The following is an 18,730-nucleotide window of genomic DNA, read 5'->3' as shown; positions in this document are numbered from 1 at the left end:
CCGAGGTCGGTAAAACGAGGACTCAGATTTAGGGGGACAATATGTGACTCTTTAAATGCTTAGAGAGAGCTGTAAAGCACTGTGAAGCAGTATATAAGTCTAAGTGCTGTTGCTATTTAAAGAGTTCTTCTGTTCAATGTTTTAAGAGCCTTGTCCCTTTGTTCTTTAGATGCCTCCTTATAGAACGTGATGAATTCAGACCAAATTCTCCATTAACTGAACGCCTGATGAGGAAAGCAGTAGGTCTTCATGCCGTGGGCTAAACCCAACATCATATTAAGATTTTAAATCCATGAGACTGTTGTTGTCCAGACTTGCATAAATCCAAGGAATTTATGCGTTATTCGGAAAACAATATCTGGAAATATTTACCCTTGCTCAGTTTTGACCCATCTCGGTTTACAAATACTATTTTAAAAAAAATCAAGTGATTTTAAAAAAATCAATTAAAAAAATTAAAAGCTTTGGGCCGCAGAACTATCAAATAAACATTTGGTTACTCAGAAAGTACAAAATTTATTGCCTGTTTTTGAAAAAGGTTAAATTCCAGATTTCAAACATGTTTGCAAGCGCAGAAACATAGCATAGAAGTGTCACTAAGCAGCACTACCAAAACCTTTTCTGCCCATTGAACGTTTCCACTATCCCCAAAATAGGCGGTCCTTGATTTATCGCATGAGAGGAAAACAACTGTGTCTAGTTGTTTTGACCTGCAATGCCATCCTGAGGGGAGGACCTAAAACAGTGTATGTGTTGTGTCTTGCCCGCTCTCACCGCAGCCGGGGTCTGCTTATCTGCTTCCGAACGCTGAAGAATGTCCTCCCGGCCCCAGCCCTGGCTCCATGCCCAGACAGGCTGAGGAGGGGGCATCTCCCGGCCCCAGCCCTGGCTCCATGCCCAAGCAGGCTGCAGAGGAGGGAGCACCTCCCGGCCCCAGCCCTGGCTCCATGCCCAGGCAAACGGAGCAGCTAGACCCCTCCCCCTCCTCCACAGCATGTGAGCCTGAGGAAAGTTTATTCCCAACAGCTGCTGATTGGAGTGACCCTCGCATCAGAAGACTGGATAGGCGGAGGCAACAGAAGGAAGGGAGGGGCAGGCCTTAATGAGTGCTGAGTCATGGAGCCACACCCCATGGCCTATATAAAGGATCTGCTTTCTGGCAGTCTCTGAGTCAGGCAAAGTCGAACTTATCTTGCTGAAATCACTTTCTGGTCTCCTGCCTGCTCTGAGGACTTTGCTAGGACTTTGGGCAGAGCTTCAGAGGCAAGCCTGATTCGGATTTCCCTGACCCGGCCGTCAGCGGAGGAGTGGGACACGACAGTATGTCTCAAGGATGTGTATCTGCAAATTGCCCCAATGTACACATGAGGAGCATTAAAAAAAAAAAAAAAGGATGACTCATTTGCTAAAATTAACATTTTATTCATGAAGCATTTTAGCAGGGAAGTAAAAAAAAAAAGTACAAAAATCATTACATAAGCTCTCAAGACAACAGGAACTGGAATTTCTTTTGCCGAACAAAGTGATGGTAAATTACGTGACTACACCGACTTACGACAGCAATCAAGCTCTCCCTGTTGCAGTCGTTAGGTGACTACCCACACCGAGCCAAGTCACTTTGTTACGTCTCACCCAGCCCTGAGCCTTGGTAAGGGGCTTATCTCCAGCTGCCCCACTCCACTCGTCTCTCTTCCATCTTGTCCCTTTTGGATACTCTGCCTTGTGGGGTGGTGGGCAGCTCTAGAACTCATCATTCGGGGACTACTGGCAATACCCCCCGCCAGAAGCCACGGCTATCTCATCCCAGTCTCCCTTGCACCTTATACTCCAAGACCCTGCTACCTGCACTCTGCCATTTTCTTACTCCCACTGCTATGAGGCGTGCCAGGTGTGGGAAAGAAAAAAAACCCCAAAGCAGCGCCTAGTTTGGTATGCTGTGGTTTCAGACTGATTTTGGCATTGATTTTTCTTTCCATAGCCAAAGTCCAGCTCAGGAGCCAGGCCCAGCTCCCCTCATCAGCAGTAGGTGCAAGATTGAGGAGGTCAGCTAGGATGGTGGAGTGCAGAGCAGCGGCTCATATAAATGGAGGGCAAAGGCAGGTGATGGTGGGAGTTAAAGTGCCCTTTTAGTCGTAATTGTGAGTAGGCTGCCAAGTCCCCGAATTCTGACCGCCTGAGCGGCACTGCAACAGCTGTTAACTTCAGGTCTGGGTCTTAAATCTCTTCATTTAGGACCACTATGAGTTTGAACAGTCACTAAACAAAAAGGGTGATAGGTTCAAGGATTAGCTTTATAAAGTGACAGAGGCTTTCTTTATAAGGCACAACTGCATGTTCCTTGATATCTAGGGTTTAACGCCAACCCCAGTCCTAGCACTTCTATTACCACGATGACGCTTTTCCAGCCAAATTGCAAAAATTTAGCATCGCATTTTCCCAATATTCATGTTGTATAATCCATAGGCAAATACGCAAAAACAAGGAAATGTACTACTAATCTTGTCTAAAATGAAAAAGCGAGGAATCACATGCTTGCTAAATTGAAAATACAAAACTGCTGAAATTGGAAAATTGCTAGAAAGCGTTACATCAAATCATTAAAAGAGAAAGTGGAGGATGAGGATGATATGCATAGAAGCATGATTGTGTTAGGTGAAATAGAAAACGAAGAACTTTTAATCTTGGATCCAGAACCACAGGTATATTTTCAAACCACTGGACCTTATCGCTGATGTGAACTTTACACTCGTACGCGGAGCGAACAGGAGTGTCTTTTGATAATCACTCACTGTATGTCTTCAGTTAATAACAATTTGGATCCGTCTAGGAGGACAAAAGAATAAAATATAGTTTGTCCAACCTTATTGATGGATTAAACACCCATCCATAATAAACGTCATATATTAAAAGCTAAAGGCTGAAGGGGAACAAAAACTTTGTTTACTAAGAAACAAAGTTAGTAAAAATGGATTAAAACCCTATTATTATTATTTTTATAAATTTTCGGTATTCTTTCTTAAAACATCTTTGTGATAAAAATAGAGTCGGGTTTCTATCCATCAACAAGAGCGATTCAGCCTTTCACACTCCTATGAAGGTATATATTGGTTGTATAAAATTGGATTGATTTGAAAAGGAGGGCCATAGGCATTTAAACTGCTAAGAAGATTATGGTCATGTAAAGGCAAATTTTTAAGATAAAATACATTTCTTTTCTTCCCTGTAAAAGATAAGATAGGCCGGATAAGCCTGATGCTTCTCAAAAATGACGAAGATCGATGGGTTTAATGTGTTATCCACACAGCTGTCATAAGAGTTGAGCACGTCGGTCAATTTCGCTGGTGGGCGAGTGTATATCGGATGCCCCACGACAAATTCACCCACTAGAACTTGAGCTAGAAACATCACCTTCTCATCGTCCTTCGCCGGACAGTAGTTGTCTGAATAATTGGCATCTCTGGCAAAGTAGCTTCCTGAAAAGCGGGTGGGGGGGAGGACACATTCAAATTGCTTCACACAGACAGAACGATTACTTGACTCTAACCCAGGGGTGTCAAATTCAAGGCCTGTGGGCCAGATCCAACCCACAGCATGCTTAGATCTGGAAACAGCGAAGGACCGGCTCGCGGTGCCTCTGCCAGTGAAAACGGAACTCGGGAGGGCCACACACAGGCCTCCTGGGCTCCGTTTCTGGCCACGACGGCCTCCTGCGGCCCTCTGCCAAGGAAAAGGGAGCTCAAGAAGACCACACACAAGCCTCCTGGGCTCCGTTTCTGGCCACGACGGCCTCCTGCAGCCCTCTGCCAAGGAAAACGGAGCTCAAGAAGACCACACACAAGCCTCCTGGGCTCCGTTTCTGGCCACGACGGCCTCCTGCAGCTCTCTGCCAAGGAAAACGGAGCTCAGGAGGACCACACACAGGCTTCCTGGGCTCCATTTCTGGTACAACAGCCTCCTGCGGCACTGTGCCAGTGAAAACAGAGCTCAGGAGGGGCCCTCCCGAACTCCGTTTTCACGGGCCGCAGGAGGCCATCATGGCCAGAAACGGAGCACTGACTGACGTCAAGCTGGCCATGCCCACCCGGCTCCCCAAGGTCAAACACAACCCGGATGCAGCCCTCAATGAAATCAAGTTTGACACCCCTGCTCTAACCAAACTAACCCCGTGGTCTGCCTTCACACACACACACACATGGTTCATGGCTAGCCCATGTGCTACCCCTACTCATCACTTCCACTGAGTTGCTGGGATGTTGTGGCGCTCCCGATTTCAGAAGAAGGCTCTGTGTGTGAATGCTACACTTCAACTGAAAACTCAAGAACAGATGGCATGTAAGTTGTGGGTGTCAAAATTTATTTTCATTTATTTATTCGCGTCCTGCCTTTATTATTCTTAGAAATAACTTAAGGCCGCAAACATACTTAATACTCCTTTCTCTTCCTATTTCCCGCACGAGTGATTGGGTCTCGAAAGAGGGGCGACAGTCGCGACTGTCCCGTGTGCCAGTTACAACTAAGTCGTTTCGATGTCTAGTCCGATACCTTAATCAGTTGACTCCGTCAACTTCCAGACCTCCGAACCTTCCGTCGCGAGCTTAAAACACACCTATTTATCTGCGCGGGACTGGACTAGTTTTTAAATTTTATAGGGGTTTTAATTGGTTTTAATATTTATACTATTTTTAATAATTTGGCTTTTGAATAAGTTTCTTAATGGTTTTCTTAATTTGTATATATATGTTTTTATTTGCCTGTGAACCGCCCTGAGTCCTTCGGGAGATAGGGCGGTATACAAATACGAATAATAAATAAATAAATAAATAAATAAATCACTAGACCAAACTAAGATGATTTGTCTGCAAAACTTCAGACATGGAACAGTAGCGATATAATTTTAGTCAGGATTTTAACTACAATAGTAAATGGTTGCTAAGTATGAAAAACGGTCATTAGTCAGGTCTTTTCAATGCCATTGTAACTCTGAGCGGTCACTAAATGAAATGTTGTAAGTCGAGGAGTACCTGTCTGTTTCCTTTTTTCTGATATTCCGGATTGCTGCAGTGTGTTTGTGCTTTTCTGAATAACGTTCTCTCTTATGGCATTTGGGTTGTTACTTTGTGTAACAGAGCGTTTGATCAGCGTGTGTTGTTTTTGACAGACTTGCGGTTCTAATTTGCCATCCTTCCCTCTGCTGCTGAGGAAAACCAGGAAGGGCAGTGTGTGGTTGTTTTCTTCCCCTCTTGTCCCTCCTCTTCTCTTTATTCCCAGAGGAATAAAATTCACAAGGGAAGAAGACAACGATGACACGCTCCTTTTCGCGGATATCCTCATCAGCCAAGCTCAAAGAGCAACAAATCCTTTCTCAGATGGAAAATACCTCAGTCACAAATCATAGCATAGGGAAAAGTAAGGGGGGGGATCTTGAATGGTTCCTAATGACTTTAGGTACATCTCCACTTAGTTTCCTTGGCAAATTTTGTTCCTTTTTTTTTTATTATTTACCCTTCACAAGGGGTGGGCTGCTGGGGGTTCGGGACAGTGGTGGGTTTCAAAAATTTTTACTACCAGTTCTGTGGCCGTGGCTTGGTAGGCGTGGCAGGGGAAGGATACTGTAAAATCTCCATTCCTACCCCACTCCAGGGGAAGGTTACTGCAAAAATCCCCATTTCCTCCCGATCATCCGGGACTCGAGAAGAGATGGGGGCGGGGCCAGCCAGAGGTGGTATTTACCGGTTCTCCGAACGACTCAAAATTTCCGCTCCCGGTTCTCCAGAACCGGTCAGAACCTGCTGAAACCCACCTCTGGTTCGTGAGAACTTCTAGCTAAGATTCTGTGCAGTTCGGAGAACCCCAAAATCCCACTCCTGGGTTGCCCCGTCCACCCCTCCCCTCCCCTCCTCAGAGTCCCCACGCGGCCCGTTTTGGATGCAGGTAAGTGCAGGGCGCGCATGGAGGCTCGGTGAGGGCAAAAAACAGGCCGGCTGGAAGTTCAGGAAGGCCGGAAACGAGCCTGTTTCTGGCCATCAGAAAGCTTCCAGAGCCTGGGAAGGCCGTTTTCACCCTCCACCAGATCTTCCTAAACGTCAGTGAGTCTGTTAAAATCAGCAAAATGCTGCCCCCTAGTGGGTCAAAAAGAAGCAGAGCAACTCCGCATTATCTGGGGGAACGAAGCTCCTTTCTGGTTTGGTTCCAAGCCCCTTAAAAGTATTTTACCTTTCCCATAAACGGTCCCATTTGTGCCGCAGAGTCTCCAGTCAAAGTTGTCTGTGCAGATGGATTTCACGCTAGAACGGTTTGTCCCGTGGAAGAGGAGCCTTTCGTCAATAATCTGTCCACCTTTCTTCTTCTTCATCTGTTCCTTTTGCCTAGAACAAAGGAAAGATTTTATCTGGTTCTACCAACGCTGAATCTGGAGGCAACTATGTTCTTCCATAGGGGATGGATGGCCTCTTGGCTCAGCACCGCAAAGAAAAGGGGGCACTTAATTGGGCAAACTTCCTAGGATGACGGAGAGAATGATGGACCATGTCTGATGAGGACCACATTCTACCACAAAATGAGCTACAAGCAAGAGAAAATAATAGAAATAGAATAACAGAGTTGGAAGGGACCTTGGAGGCCTTCTAGTCCAACCCCCTGCTTAGGCAGAAGACCTTACACCACTTCAGACAAATGGTTATGCAACCTCTTCTTAAAAACTTCCAATGTTGGAGCATTCACAACTTCTGGAGGCAAGTTGTTCCACTCATTAATTGTTCTCACTGTCAGGAAATTTCTCCTTATTTCTTGATTGGTTCTGTCCATGATACGTTTCCATCCACTGCTTCTTGTACCTGCCTTTCTGTGCTTCGGAGAAGAGCTTGACTCCCTCTTCTTTGTGGCAGCCCCTGAGATATTGGAACACTGCTATCATGTCATCTCTACTCTTTCTTTTCATTAAACTAGACATACCCAGTTCCTGAAACCGTTCTTCATATGTTTTAGCCTCGTCCCCCCTTCCCTCCCTCCCTCCCTCCCCCCCTCCTCTCTCTCTCTCCAGATAGATAGATAGATAGATAGATAGATAGATAGATAGATAGATAGATAGATAGATAGATAGATATAGATATAGATCCTTCTCTGTGGGGGCTCCTACTCTCTGGAATGAACTTCCCCCTGGTTTACGCCAAATACCTGACCTTCGGACCTTTCGTCGTGAATTGAAAACGCATTTATTCATTCGTGCGGGGCTGGCTTAAGTTTTTCTTAAACTGCTTAAATTTTTAAATTCTATTCATGTTTTAAATTGGGTTTTTAGATTTTTAAATCTTTTAATGTTTCGGCCAATTGTATAATAAGTTTCTTAATTCAGTTTTTAATTGTACATTGTTTATGTTTTATCCTGGCTGTACACCGCCCTGAGTCCTTCGGGAGAAGGGCGGTCTAGAAATCCAATAAATAATAATAATAATAATAATAATAATAATAATAATAATAATAATAATAATAATAATAATAATAATAATAATAATAATAATAATATAAAAAAGATTCTGTCTTGGGCCCAGTACTCTTTAATATCTTCATCAATGATTTACATGAGGGGATAGATGGGGAATTCATCACATTTTCAGGTGACATTCAGGAATAGCCAACACTCCAGAAGATAGAAGATAGACTTAAGATACGGAAGAATCTTGAAAGACTTCAACGTTGGGCCCTATCTAACAAAATAAAATTCAATGGTGGGGAAAAAAAAGGTTCCACATCTTGGCAAGAAAAACCAAATGCAGAAATATAGTATAGGTGCTACCTGGCTCAATACTAGTAATTGTGAGAGGACCTTGGAGTCCTAGTGGACAATTACTTAAATAGGAGCAGTTGCCAAAAAAAGCCACAGTCCTAGGTTGCATTAATACAGGGATAGAAACAAGATCACATGAAGTGTTAATGCCACTCTGTAATGCCTTGGTAAGACCTCGCTTGGAATACTGCATCCAGTTTTGGTTGCCACAATATAAACAAGATGTTGAGACTCTAGAAAGACAACAGAAAAGAACAACAAAGATGATTAGGGGACTGGAGGCTAAAACAGAATGGTTGCTGGAATTGGGTCTGTCTAGTTTAATGAAAAGAAGGATTAGGGGGTGACATGATAGCAGTCTTCCAATATCTAGAGAGTTGCCACAAAGAAGAGGGAATCAAGCTATTATCCAAAGCACTTGAAGGCAGGACAAGAAGCAATGGGTGGAAACTGATCAAGGAGAGAAAAAACGTGGAAGAAAATATTTTTCTGAACAATAGTTAGAACTACTATTGTGGAATAACTTGCCTCCAGAACAATGGAGATTTTTCAGAAGTGATTGGACAATCATTTCCTGAAAAGGTATAGAATTTCCTGCCTGAAAAGTGAGTTGGACTAGAAGACCTTTAAGGTCCCTTCCAGCTCTGTTTCTCTGTATTCCAGTGTTTAAAATTGAGCTTTTTGGGGGAGATTATCTGGACAATGATCAGGTTGGCACTCTCTTTACTTGTTTTGCAGCTAATTATGACAATGTTTTGTGGATGGCACATTCTCATTCTTTATTAAATTAATTACTGGGAAACTTCAGTGTCTATAGGGCAAAGTTTCTCAAGCAGGGACACTTTGAGATGTGTGGACTTAAATTCCCAGAATTCCCCAGCCAGCATGGTAGCTGGGGAATTCTAGGAGTTGACGTTCACCCTTCTGAAAGTGGGGAAGCTTCGGAAATGCTGCTACAGAGGTATAAAAATTAAATACATCTTCCTCTTTTAATGACCCTTGTGGGAGTGGAGTCTGGACAACTGAATGGAGCTGAATGTTTATAGCAATTATATAATAAAATAAAATACAAACCACTGGTAGACTTGCCAAAGGGATGGGTTCTGAATTCGTTCTATTTTGCGAATTTTATAGTTTTTCATCGTCAGCTGAAAGAGATTCTCAATTTTCAAAAACTCTGGAGAACCTCTGTTGAGTTCAATGGCCTAAAACCAAAGATATTACAAAGTGTTGAAGACATTCTTTGTCATGACAAAGATAAGAGCCACGGTGGCACAGTAGTTAAAGTGCAGTACTGCTGGCTATTTCTGTGGCTCACCGGCTGCCAGCAGTTTGGCAGATCGAATCTCACCAGACTCAAGGATGACTCATCCTTCCATCCTTCCGAGGTCAGTAAAATGAGGACCCAGATTGTTGGGGGAAATATAGTGACGCTGTAAACCACTTACAGAGGGCTGTAAAGCACTATGAAGCGGTATATAAGTCTAAGTGCTATTGCTATGACTTCAGAAAGAAAGGGAATGTGTTGTGCCTCGTCCTCCCTCCTCTCCTCAGCCGGGCCCCTCCCATCTACACCGGGCCTGTTATTAGACTCCGAGTCTGACAATGAAGATGAACGGCCTGTCATGCCTCCAGCCCCCGGCCCATGCCCGGACAGGATGTCAGGAATGAACAAACAAACCTGATAAACCTCACTCCTACAGCCTGTGAGCAGGGAGCCAGCCACGTGCTGGAATTACTGACAGCAGATCCGGCTGAAGAGAATTCAAAGTGGGAGGATCCTCGCTTCCGGAGATCTGACAGGCGACGCCAGCAGAAGGAAGGGAGGGGCAGGCTGAGTCATGGAGCCACACCCCACAGCCTATATAAAGGACCTGCCTGTGGCATTCCAACCTTAAGTCAAGCAAAGTCTCATCTAGTTTGCTGCTATCGGCCTCTATCGCTGAAGTCACAACTTGGACTCCTGCCTACCCTGATAAACCTCGGAGGAATTTGACCAGCTCCAGAGGCTTCGTTGCCACGTTTGATACGGACTTCCTAGACCCGGTCGTCGGAGGGGGAGTGGGACACGACAGAATGATTTATTCAATTTAAATTCCCAAATTGGAATACTTCGAATCCTATAAATTTGACTGCACATCAGAGTTGGAAAGACTACCGAGCATCGATCCCCACAATGAACAAGGGCATTATATCGTATTTTTTTCCTCAGATTGCTACTCTTCTCTTCCTTACATTTTGGCTTTTTATGGACACCACAAGAGGCCACAGAAGTAATGAAGCTATAAATGAGTACCTCCTCCACCACCAATCAGCCTTGTAAGGAGTAGGTTGTGAGGGAAATAAACTTATTTTACAATTCAGACTTACATATTCTAATGTACTCCTGGATATTTTAATGCAAGCCTAAAGATGACCTATGCTTTTCAGACACCTGAGTACTATTTTTTCAATAATTCACCTACAATATTAGATTTTATTCAGGTGAAAACTTTTCTCCAGCACTGCATCCCACTGCAATATAAAGTTTCTATAAAACAGGGAATAGGGCAGTAAGAAATATACATGAAAAAGATTCAGACAACACCAAGAGCTCCATTACCGCGAATCCAATGGCAGGTAGGGCTGTAGTATCCCAGTTTGGAGGGTAAGTTGGAGTTGTTACGGGAGATGCTATGGGTGCAGGAATTGCTGTTGCTGTTGTTGTTGCTGCTGCTGCTGCTGCTGCTGTGTGTCTGAGTACAAACAAAAGGAAAAAATGTGAGGGAAAGTGGTTAATCTTCTCCATCTAGTTCCAACTGCAAGAACCACTCTGGGAAAAAGCAAAGTCGTAGCAGGATTCTAACTTTTCAAGAAATTAGAAAAAGAAGGAACAAAGCAAACTGAAGCATGCGGTCTTAATTACCGTATTTTCAGACTATAGGACGCAACTCAGGAGTGAAATCTAAAAATTTTCCCTACCGCTTCTATGGGCGTGGCTTAGTTGGTGGGCATGGCTTGGTGGTCAGGTGACTGGAGGGGCGTAGCCAATAACAATAAATAATAAAAATAATAAACAAAGTACACAAACAGTAAGAGGTACCAAACACCAGCGCTCACACTTTACACACACAACACAACACAACTGACTCACACATAATGTAAAAGCAGCTGCACCTCACCCGAAATGGCCCCTGGAACAAGCAGGAACTTCACACAGCCACAAAAAGCCCAAAAACCAACTTTCACGCTTTACACACACAACACAACTCACACACACACACACACACACACACACACACACAAAATGCCACATACAGCTTTGTGAGATTTTGTGTGTTTGTGTAGTTAAAACACTACAGAAACACACCAAATCTCAGAAAGCTGCACAAATATATTATTTTATTATTTTATTTTATTTTATTTATAGTTTTAGATAAAAGCAGCTAAATTTAAAACTTCCTTAACTTTAAAACTTTAAATTGCTGTCTAAAAAAAAAACTCCTAAAAAAAACCCCAATTAACTATTTTTTTAAAGCTTCTCCCCCCCTTACTTACCCAGTTCAAGGGAAAAGGCAGGCAGATTGAGTTGCTCACTGATGAGATGGATTGCAAGCAGGCAGATTCAGCTGCTAGCTGGTGCAATTGATTGCAGCAGCCGAAGCAAAGCAAGGCAGGAGCAAGCGAGACCGAAAGAAGCAGGAAGCTGTCAAGTAGGCAAGTGGGGCTCAGGCGATTGGGTGGGCATGGGCGGGAGAGGGGGGGGCAGCGATTTTTGCTACCGGTTCTCCGAGCTACCCGCCCCCATCGCTACCAGATCACACGATCCGGTCTGAACCGGGAGCATTTCACCCCTGACCCACCTTAATTTAGAAGAGGAAAACAACAACAAAAAAGTTTTTGGCCCTTTTTTGGGCCCTTTTCCAGCCTTTTTTCGGCCCGTTTTTTCTGAAAAAACGGGCCAAAAAAAAAGCCTCGATAATAGGCCAAAAAAGCCTCAAAAACAGGCCGAAAAAGCCTCAAAAATGGCAAAAAATAGGGGCCGGAATAGCTCAGGCTGTTAAGAAGCCTGTTATTAGAACACAGTAGCCTGCAATTACTGCAGGTTCAAGCCCGGCCCAAGGTTGACTCAGCCTTCCATCCTTTATAAGGTAGGTAAAATGAGGACCCAGATTGTTGGGGGGGCAATAAGTTGACTTTGTAAAAAATATACAAATAGAATGAGACTATTCGGGATATAAATGTAAACAAAAACAAAAAACAAAAAAAACCCTTCAAAAAGCCTCAAAAATGGGCTGAAAAAAGTCTCAAAAACAGGCCAAAAAAACCTCAAAAATGGGCTGAAAAAAGCCTCGAAAATTGGCTAAAAAAAGCCTAAAAAATGGGCCGAAAAAAGCTTCAAAAACAGGCTGAGAAAAGCCCTAAAACAGGTCAAAAAAAAAAAAAAAGCCTGAAAAAGGCCCAAAAACGGAGTGAAGAGGCCAAAAAATGGCCACAGGTGGGCGGGTCTTCGGCAATATTCGGTCTATAAGACACACAGACATTTTCACCCCCTTTTGGGAGACAAAAAAGTGCATCTTATAGGCCGAAAAATATGGCACATTCTGAGATCCCCACACACCCCTACTTTACCCTTTCTTTGTCTTGACATCTTCAGAGGAAACAAACTTGGGACGTCTTCGGACCTCCCGTTTGGTAGGATAGTTCAGATTTACCTGGGTCATATCTTGAGAAAGGGGATAGAATGTTTTTAGGTTTAAAGAAAAAAAAAATCCAAAAGTCACTGACTATGCCTAAAGAAAAGATGCAGAAAAAAATACGGAGTGATGCTTTTATCCCCATATCAGATTTGAACTAAATGTCAAAAGCTGGAGTAGCATTCTGGGCCCTGCAAAAACTCATAAAATCTCATTTTTGACCTCCGGACCTTTCTTCTTTTTGGTAGGTAAAGGTAAAGGTTCCCCTCGCACATATGTGCTAGTCGTTGCCAACTCTAGGGGACGATGCTCATCTCCGTTTCAAAGCCGAAGAGCCAGCGCTGTCCGAAGACGTCTCCGTGGTCATGTGGCCAGCATGACTCAACGCCAAAGGCTCACGGAACGCTGTTCCCTTCCCACCAAAGGTGGTCCCTATTTTTTCTACTTGCATTTTTACGTGCTTTTGAAACTGCTAGGTTGGCAGAAGCTGGGACAAGTAACGGGAGCTCACCCCGTTACACGGCAGCACTAGGGATTCGAACCGCTGAGCTGCCGACCTTTTGATCAACAAGCTCAACATCCTAGCCCCTCAGCCACCGCGTCCCCCTTCTTTTTGGAAGGTAACCTAAATGTTACAGAGGATTAAGGCTCTCATTTCATCTCCACAAACTGGAGGGACTTTATTCTTCATCTCCCTCTTCCCTATGCAAACAAAAAAACAAAAAAAAGGGCAGTAATTCTGGCTCTTCCCACTTGGCCAACAAAATCATCAGAAAACGGGGGGCGGGGGGCTCAGGAGGTACTAAGCAAATTATAGCTCTGAGGTCAAAACTCAATTGCTCGTCTTATTCAATGGGAATTTGACAGCAGAGCAGCAACCATGGGGGAAAAAAAATCCTCTGTGCATAGTCAACTTACAAAAACAATCTCCGCTTAACATTAAGATCGTGTTGGGAGACTCAGGCTTAGGGATATTTTGAACAGACGGTACCTCGACCTCTTGAAGTGGGATTCCTTACTTTTAAAGCTCAGCAAATATTTCTGAGAGCCAGCTTCAAATTGAATACTTCCATTTGGTTCCGCTAGGTAAAGGTTTTCCAGGTCATCTGATGTTAGACTGGCAGGCTGGAATTGCTTGTCCTATAGAAACGAAGTATTATACGTCATTTATTGTTAGAGGGTAAGGACCAGCTGCTCCCCTCTCCGCGCACCTTCTTGAATGGAATACTTACACAAGAATATATTCTGGGTACACAACACAAGTAGTCCTGAACTTATGATTGTTCATTTAATAATGGTTTGAAGCAGGGCTCCCCAATGTTTCGGACCTCAGGGACCACTAAATTCATAATTTCAAATCCTGCGGACCACTAATATGATCTGCCTAATGACCGGCTGGGTGGGCGTGGGTAAGTGGTCATGTGACTGGGTGGGTGTGGCTAACTCGATGTCATGTCGAGGGGCACCTCGCCAGCCTGTACTCACCCCTCCCCTCCCAGCCACTCCTCGCCTCCCCGCCCGGGCTCCTTAGGGCCCCAACAGGAAGCAGTTGTTGGGGCTAAGCAGCCACCATGAAAAAGAGTTGGCAAAACAGCTGGTTCAGTTCAAATTGGATCTGGCCGAGAAGGAGGCTCAGCAGAAGCACCTCACTGAGGACTAGAAGCATAGTCTTTCCAAGCAGAGGGAAGACCTGCAGGAGTGCAAGGCCAGGTACAGGCACTGGTCAGCCAGTTTCAGGCCATTGGAAAAAGGTCCTCCGGCTCTTTGCCACCAGCGGTACTTCCCTCCAGCCTTCCCCCAAAGCTCCGCACCAGGAGGCCAAAGCAGACCCCAAGTAGGAATTTCTGCCCCCCTCTGACCCACACAAAAAGACCCCAAAGGGGAAGACTCTCTGCAGCAACACAAATGTTCATTGCACGTATCTGTCCCAGAGGCTGTAGTTTGAGGACTCCTGATTTAGTGCAATATAAAAAATGCAAATAATTTTTCTGCGGACCACCAAAATGTTCCACCAGTGGTCCACGGACCACCACTTGGTGACCGCTGGTTTGAAGTTACCGCCTTGGAAAAAGTGATTTATTATCTGTCTTGCAAACTTATGACCATCGTACCCCCCACCCACAATCACGTAATTGCAATTCCAGTGCATGTCAACCAGATCACATTAAAGAAGGTTGTGGCATCTTGTAAGTTATGTGATCACAATTTGTGATCTTCCAAACTGTGGAAACTGTATTTATTTCATGACCGGATGGTTTGCTTAATGAGCACAGTAAAAATGGCCATAAAATCAGGTCTAGTCACATGATGACTTACTTATCGACTGCAATTCTGGTTGCAATCATGGTCATAAGTCAAGGACTACCTGTATTTAGAACAGGTATTCTTTAACACCAAAGAAATCCACTGACATGGTAATAAGGCCTAATCAAAATTCTGCTCTACCATCAGTTTCATTTTTTCTGTTATGTTTATGCTCAAGGAGTTTTAACCCCACAGCTAGCATCTAGTGTTAATTATTCTCCATCAGCGTTTTTCAAACTTGGCAAGATGGGTGGATTTCAATTCCCAGAATTCCCCATCCAGCATGGGGTGGCTGGGTGGGATGGGGAATTCTGGGAGCTGAAGTCCACCCAACTTGCCAAGTCTGAAAAGCACTGCTCTCACCAATAGTCCACATACAATGTAAGAAAATACCATGTTGTTAGTATGCATTCTCACACATTCTTTGCTCCTCCTGACACTGCACAAGGAGTATGGAAACTAGCAACCTCTGAAGGGTGGTGGAAGGAAAGAGAAATCTATCACATAACCTCTAACCCAGGGGTCTGCAACTTTAAACACTCAAAGAGCCATTTGGACCCATTTCCCACACACACAAAAACACTGGGAGCCACAAAACCTGGGTCGGCATGGCCAACTTCACATCACTCACTTCCACCCAGTCACATGACCCCCCCCCCAGCCACACCTACCCAGCCGGTCATGAGAACCAGTTATTAAAATACACCGGAAATCACAAAAGCCTTTTCTCTAGTTCTCTCCACCTCTCTCTGTATCTCTCTCTCTCCCCTATCTCTCTCTATCACACCCCGCCTCTCTCTGTATCTATGTCTCTCTCTCCTCCTCTCCCTCTCTCCCCCCCCACCCTCTGTATCTCTCAGATTTCCAAGGCCAGGCGAGGAGTGACTGGGAGGGGAGGGCGAGGGGCGGGGCCAGCCAGTGATGGGACAGGGAGCCATAACAGAGGGCCGAAAGAGCCGCATGCAGCTCTGGAGCCACAGGTTGCTGACACCCGCTCTAATCTTAACCCTAAATCATTGCTTCTCCTTTCCTAATATTGTATCCAATCCAACAACTAAGGAGGGAAGACCGACACAGAATCACCATAAATAATACTAACGTTGGAAAAAAAGAGGTTACTTATGGAAACTAGAGAGGGATACTCATGTCTTGGTGAGTACATTAAGCCAAGGTATTTGTGAATTGTCTGGGCTTCTTTCTCATAGAATCCCTTGTGGACCAATGCCATATTTAGAAGCCAATGTTGAAATGCCTGTCTGTTCTTGGTCTGATATACTTTGAAAGCTTCCCTTTTTTCTCCCCAGATGCTGAGAATGGATAACATCATCATCATCATGTTGATTGTTTTAATGCAGATGTTTCATTACCCAAACTAGGTAACATTATCCTAGTTTGGCTAATGGAACATCTGCATAAAAAACCACCAAGCTCAGAGAGCGCTCTCCGATTGCTACAAATATTCTCCTTTATCGGCTGAGAATTCTCCTAGGACTGGAGAACCAAGCTAACAGAGCACTTCCAACTTGGCAGCTTTAAGACTTGTGGACTTCAACTCCCAGAATTCTCCAGGCAGCTATGCTATGCTGGCTGGAGAATTCTGGGAGTTGAAGTCCACAAGTCTTAAAGCTGCCAAGTTGGAAGACCTCTGGACTAGAGGTACCCCAGTCCTCTACTGACCTGTTTCCCATATTCGATCCATTGGCCGTGGTCATTCTGCCAGTACCACAGCCACTTGGTTGTCATGACAAACTTAGCCTCTTTGGTGACGGATGACACAGTGGACAGGCGCCGAATCGGAGGAGGGACAGAAGTCATGGTCCTGAAATCTATCTGTAGATCTGGAAAGCTGTGGAGGAAAAAGATTTCGGCTGAGTTTATCCACTCTGCTGAATCAGTCTAGTTTTCTCTCCCCTCCCCTGCCCAGAACAAGCCATAGTTGGCTTGTTTTACCCAGGAGGCTAAATCTTGATCCATATCTAACAAACCTCACTATTGGGTTTGCACAGAATAGGCAGGTCCACTTTCCTTGTCTCCATGGATTCTGTGCTTGATTTTAGTGAATTCCAAGCTACAAGGGGAAATCTTAAATCTTCCATTTGTATATCCTTTCCCCACGGTGCTTTGTGCAATCAGACCCGGGGCCCTTTTTCAACTCCAGATCTAAATCCTGGAGATCTCTGTGGAGATTTTCCCCAGATCCAACCTACTTCCTCTCTGAAAAAGGAGCCACCTGTAGATGCTCAGAGGGCTTACTGTTATCAGTCACTAAAAGAGTTTTCGCTACCAGTCGGTGGTGGCTCAGACTGCTAAGAGAGTCTGTTATTAACACAGCTGCTTGCAATTACTGCAGGTTCAAATCCCACCAGGCCCAAGGTTGACTCAGCCTTCCATCCTTTATAAGGTAGGTAAAATGAGGACCCAGATTGTTGGGGGCAATAAAGTTGACTTTGTATATAATATACAAATGGATGAAGACTATTGCTTAACATAGTGTAAGCCGCCCTGAGTCTTCGGAGAAGGGCGGGATATAAATGCAAATTAAAAAAAAAGTCAACAGAGAATTGTATGGTGCTAAAAAAATTTTTTGATGCATTTGAAGACTGAGATTTGGAGCATTAAAAAGCTTTTCTTGGAAATGTAAAAGAATTCCTTAATTCAATAATGGGCCATTCAGAAAAAAAAAAAAACCACACCCATCTCCATAGATTAAATGCGTAGATTAAACTTCCTTATTGCTTAATCATCATAAAATATGGTATAAACTTCTCCCGACAATGGGAAAAAAGCAGCTGACTCATGAAAGAAAAATAAAATAAATCTGCTTGCTTATTGGGAAATTAACTTCATCGAAATCAGCAAATATATTCACAGGAATATTGATTTGCTCTGAGGGGGAATATTGGTGAACCCCTTTTTATTCCCTAACGATTTTAAACTGGGTGCCAATAGTTCTCAACAATTGGGCCTAGAATTTCCGTTGCTAAACAACTACTGGTGTGGATTTTGTGCCTATACCTTAATTGCCTAGAGCAGGGATCTCCAACCTTGGCAACTTTAAGACTCGTGGACTTCAACTCCCAGAATACCTCAGCCAGCAAAGCTGGCTGAGGTATTCTGGGAGTTGAAGTCCACGAGTCTTAAAGTTGCCAAGGTTGGAGACCCCTGGCCTAGAGAACCACCCGCTTCCATGTCCCTAACAGAATGGATGGCCTCCTTGCTGCTGAGCCCGGTTTTATGACTTTTTCTGCCAGGCTTCTTAAGCAAATCACTGCAGTTCAGTGAATCACTTGGTTGTTAAGTGAATCAAAGCTTCTCCCTTTGACTTCGCTAGTCGGAAGCCATTTTGGAAGGTCACATGATCACAACCCTGGGATGCTGCGACTGTCCTCAATACATGCTGGTTGCAAAGCACCGGAATTCTGATTAAATGGTAGTGGGGACACTGCCATAGTTGTAAGTCAAGGACTACCTGAACCTAAACGGAGAGATTTACTATATGGGAAATATTAATATTTGAGACTTGGACAACTTAAGAATCTCAGGATTATTTACGAGATTCCCCAAAAGATGGGAAACTGAAGCACTTATAGACTGAGATGTCTTTTAAACCAAGGTTTTTTTCCTAAGAGCTTAGCTTTCATCCCTCTGGATCCTGGAATAACATGAGATTTCTACTTGAATGGCCAACTCTGCAATAAGTAACATTCAAAGACATACACCACCTCCTTATAAAGCCTTCTTAGTTAACACACACAGCTAGAAATCCGCTTGTTTCCATAAATATCATCTCTTTAAAATTGCGCAAGCCACCTTTCTTGTAATAAACAGCAAATTTTGAGCTGAAACACAGAACTATTGAATCGGAGGGGCCCTTGGGGCGCCTGTAAAAATCTGCAGGGGGAGAGGTGTGGCATTGTCACTGAACCCCTGCCCCCAGGGGTGAAATCCAGCAGGTTCTGGAAAACTG

At 44.2% G+C, this 18,730-nt stretch overlaps 2 protein-coding genes across 4 annotated transcripts in view; one reads left to right on the top strand and one right to left on the bottom strand.

Annotated features, from left to right (window-relative positions):
* The window catches only part of TTC38 (tetratricopeptide repeat domain 38), a 31,374-nt gene extending 30,840 nt beyond the window's left edge, over positions 1 to 534 (top strand). The window contains exon 14 of one of the 2 annotated variants that reach the window (XM_058190670.1): positions 170 to 534. In XM_058190670.1, coding sequence (XP_058046653.1) covers positions 170 to 263 — 94 coding nt within the window. In that variant the 3' untranslated portion in view covers positions 264 to 534. The remainder of the gene's footprint in view (positions 1 to 169) is intronic. The other variant, XM_058190669.1, reaches the window with a different exon arrangement.
* An 867-nt stretch (positions 535 to 1,401) lies between these two features.
* LOC131202088 (zinc finger CCCH-type antiviral protein 1-like) overlaps positions 1,402 to 18,730 on the bottom strand; it is a 33,892-nt gene continuing 16,563 nt past the window's right edge. For both annotated transcript variants that reach the window (XM_058190654.1, XM_058190655.1), the window contains 7 exons: positions 16,441 to 16,609; positions 13,479 to 13,599; positions 12,395 to 12,488; positions 10,386 to 10,518; positions 8,858 to 8,988; positions 6,214 to 6,365; positions 1,402 to 3,473 (listed from right to left, as the gene is read on the bottom strand). In XM_058190654.1, coding sequence (XP_058046637.1) covers positions 3,193 to 3,473; positions 6,214 to 6,365; positions 8,858 to 8,988; positions 10,386 to 10,518; positions 12,395 to 12,488; positions 13,479 to 13,599; positions 16,441 to 16,609 — 1,081 coding nt within the window. In that variant the 3' untranslated portion in view covers positions 1,402 to 3,192. The remainder of the gene's footprint in view (positions 3,474 to 6,213; positions 6,366 to 8,857; positions 8,989 to 10,385; positions 10,519 to 12,394; positions 12,489 to 13,478; positions 13,600 to 16,440; positions 16,610 to 18,730) is intronic.

This window comes from Ahaetulla prasina, chromosome 7 (assembly GCF_028640845.1).
Source record: "Ahaetulla prasina isolate Xishuangbanna chromosome 7, ASM2864084v1, whole genome shotgun sequence".
NCBI lineage: Eukaryota > Metazoa > Chordata > Lepidosauria > Squamata > Colubridae > Ahaetulla > Ahaetulla prasina.
Note: the sequence above shows the minus strand (reverse complement) of the source record. Positions and strands in the feature narration are given on the sequence as shown.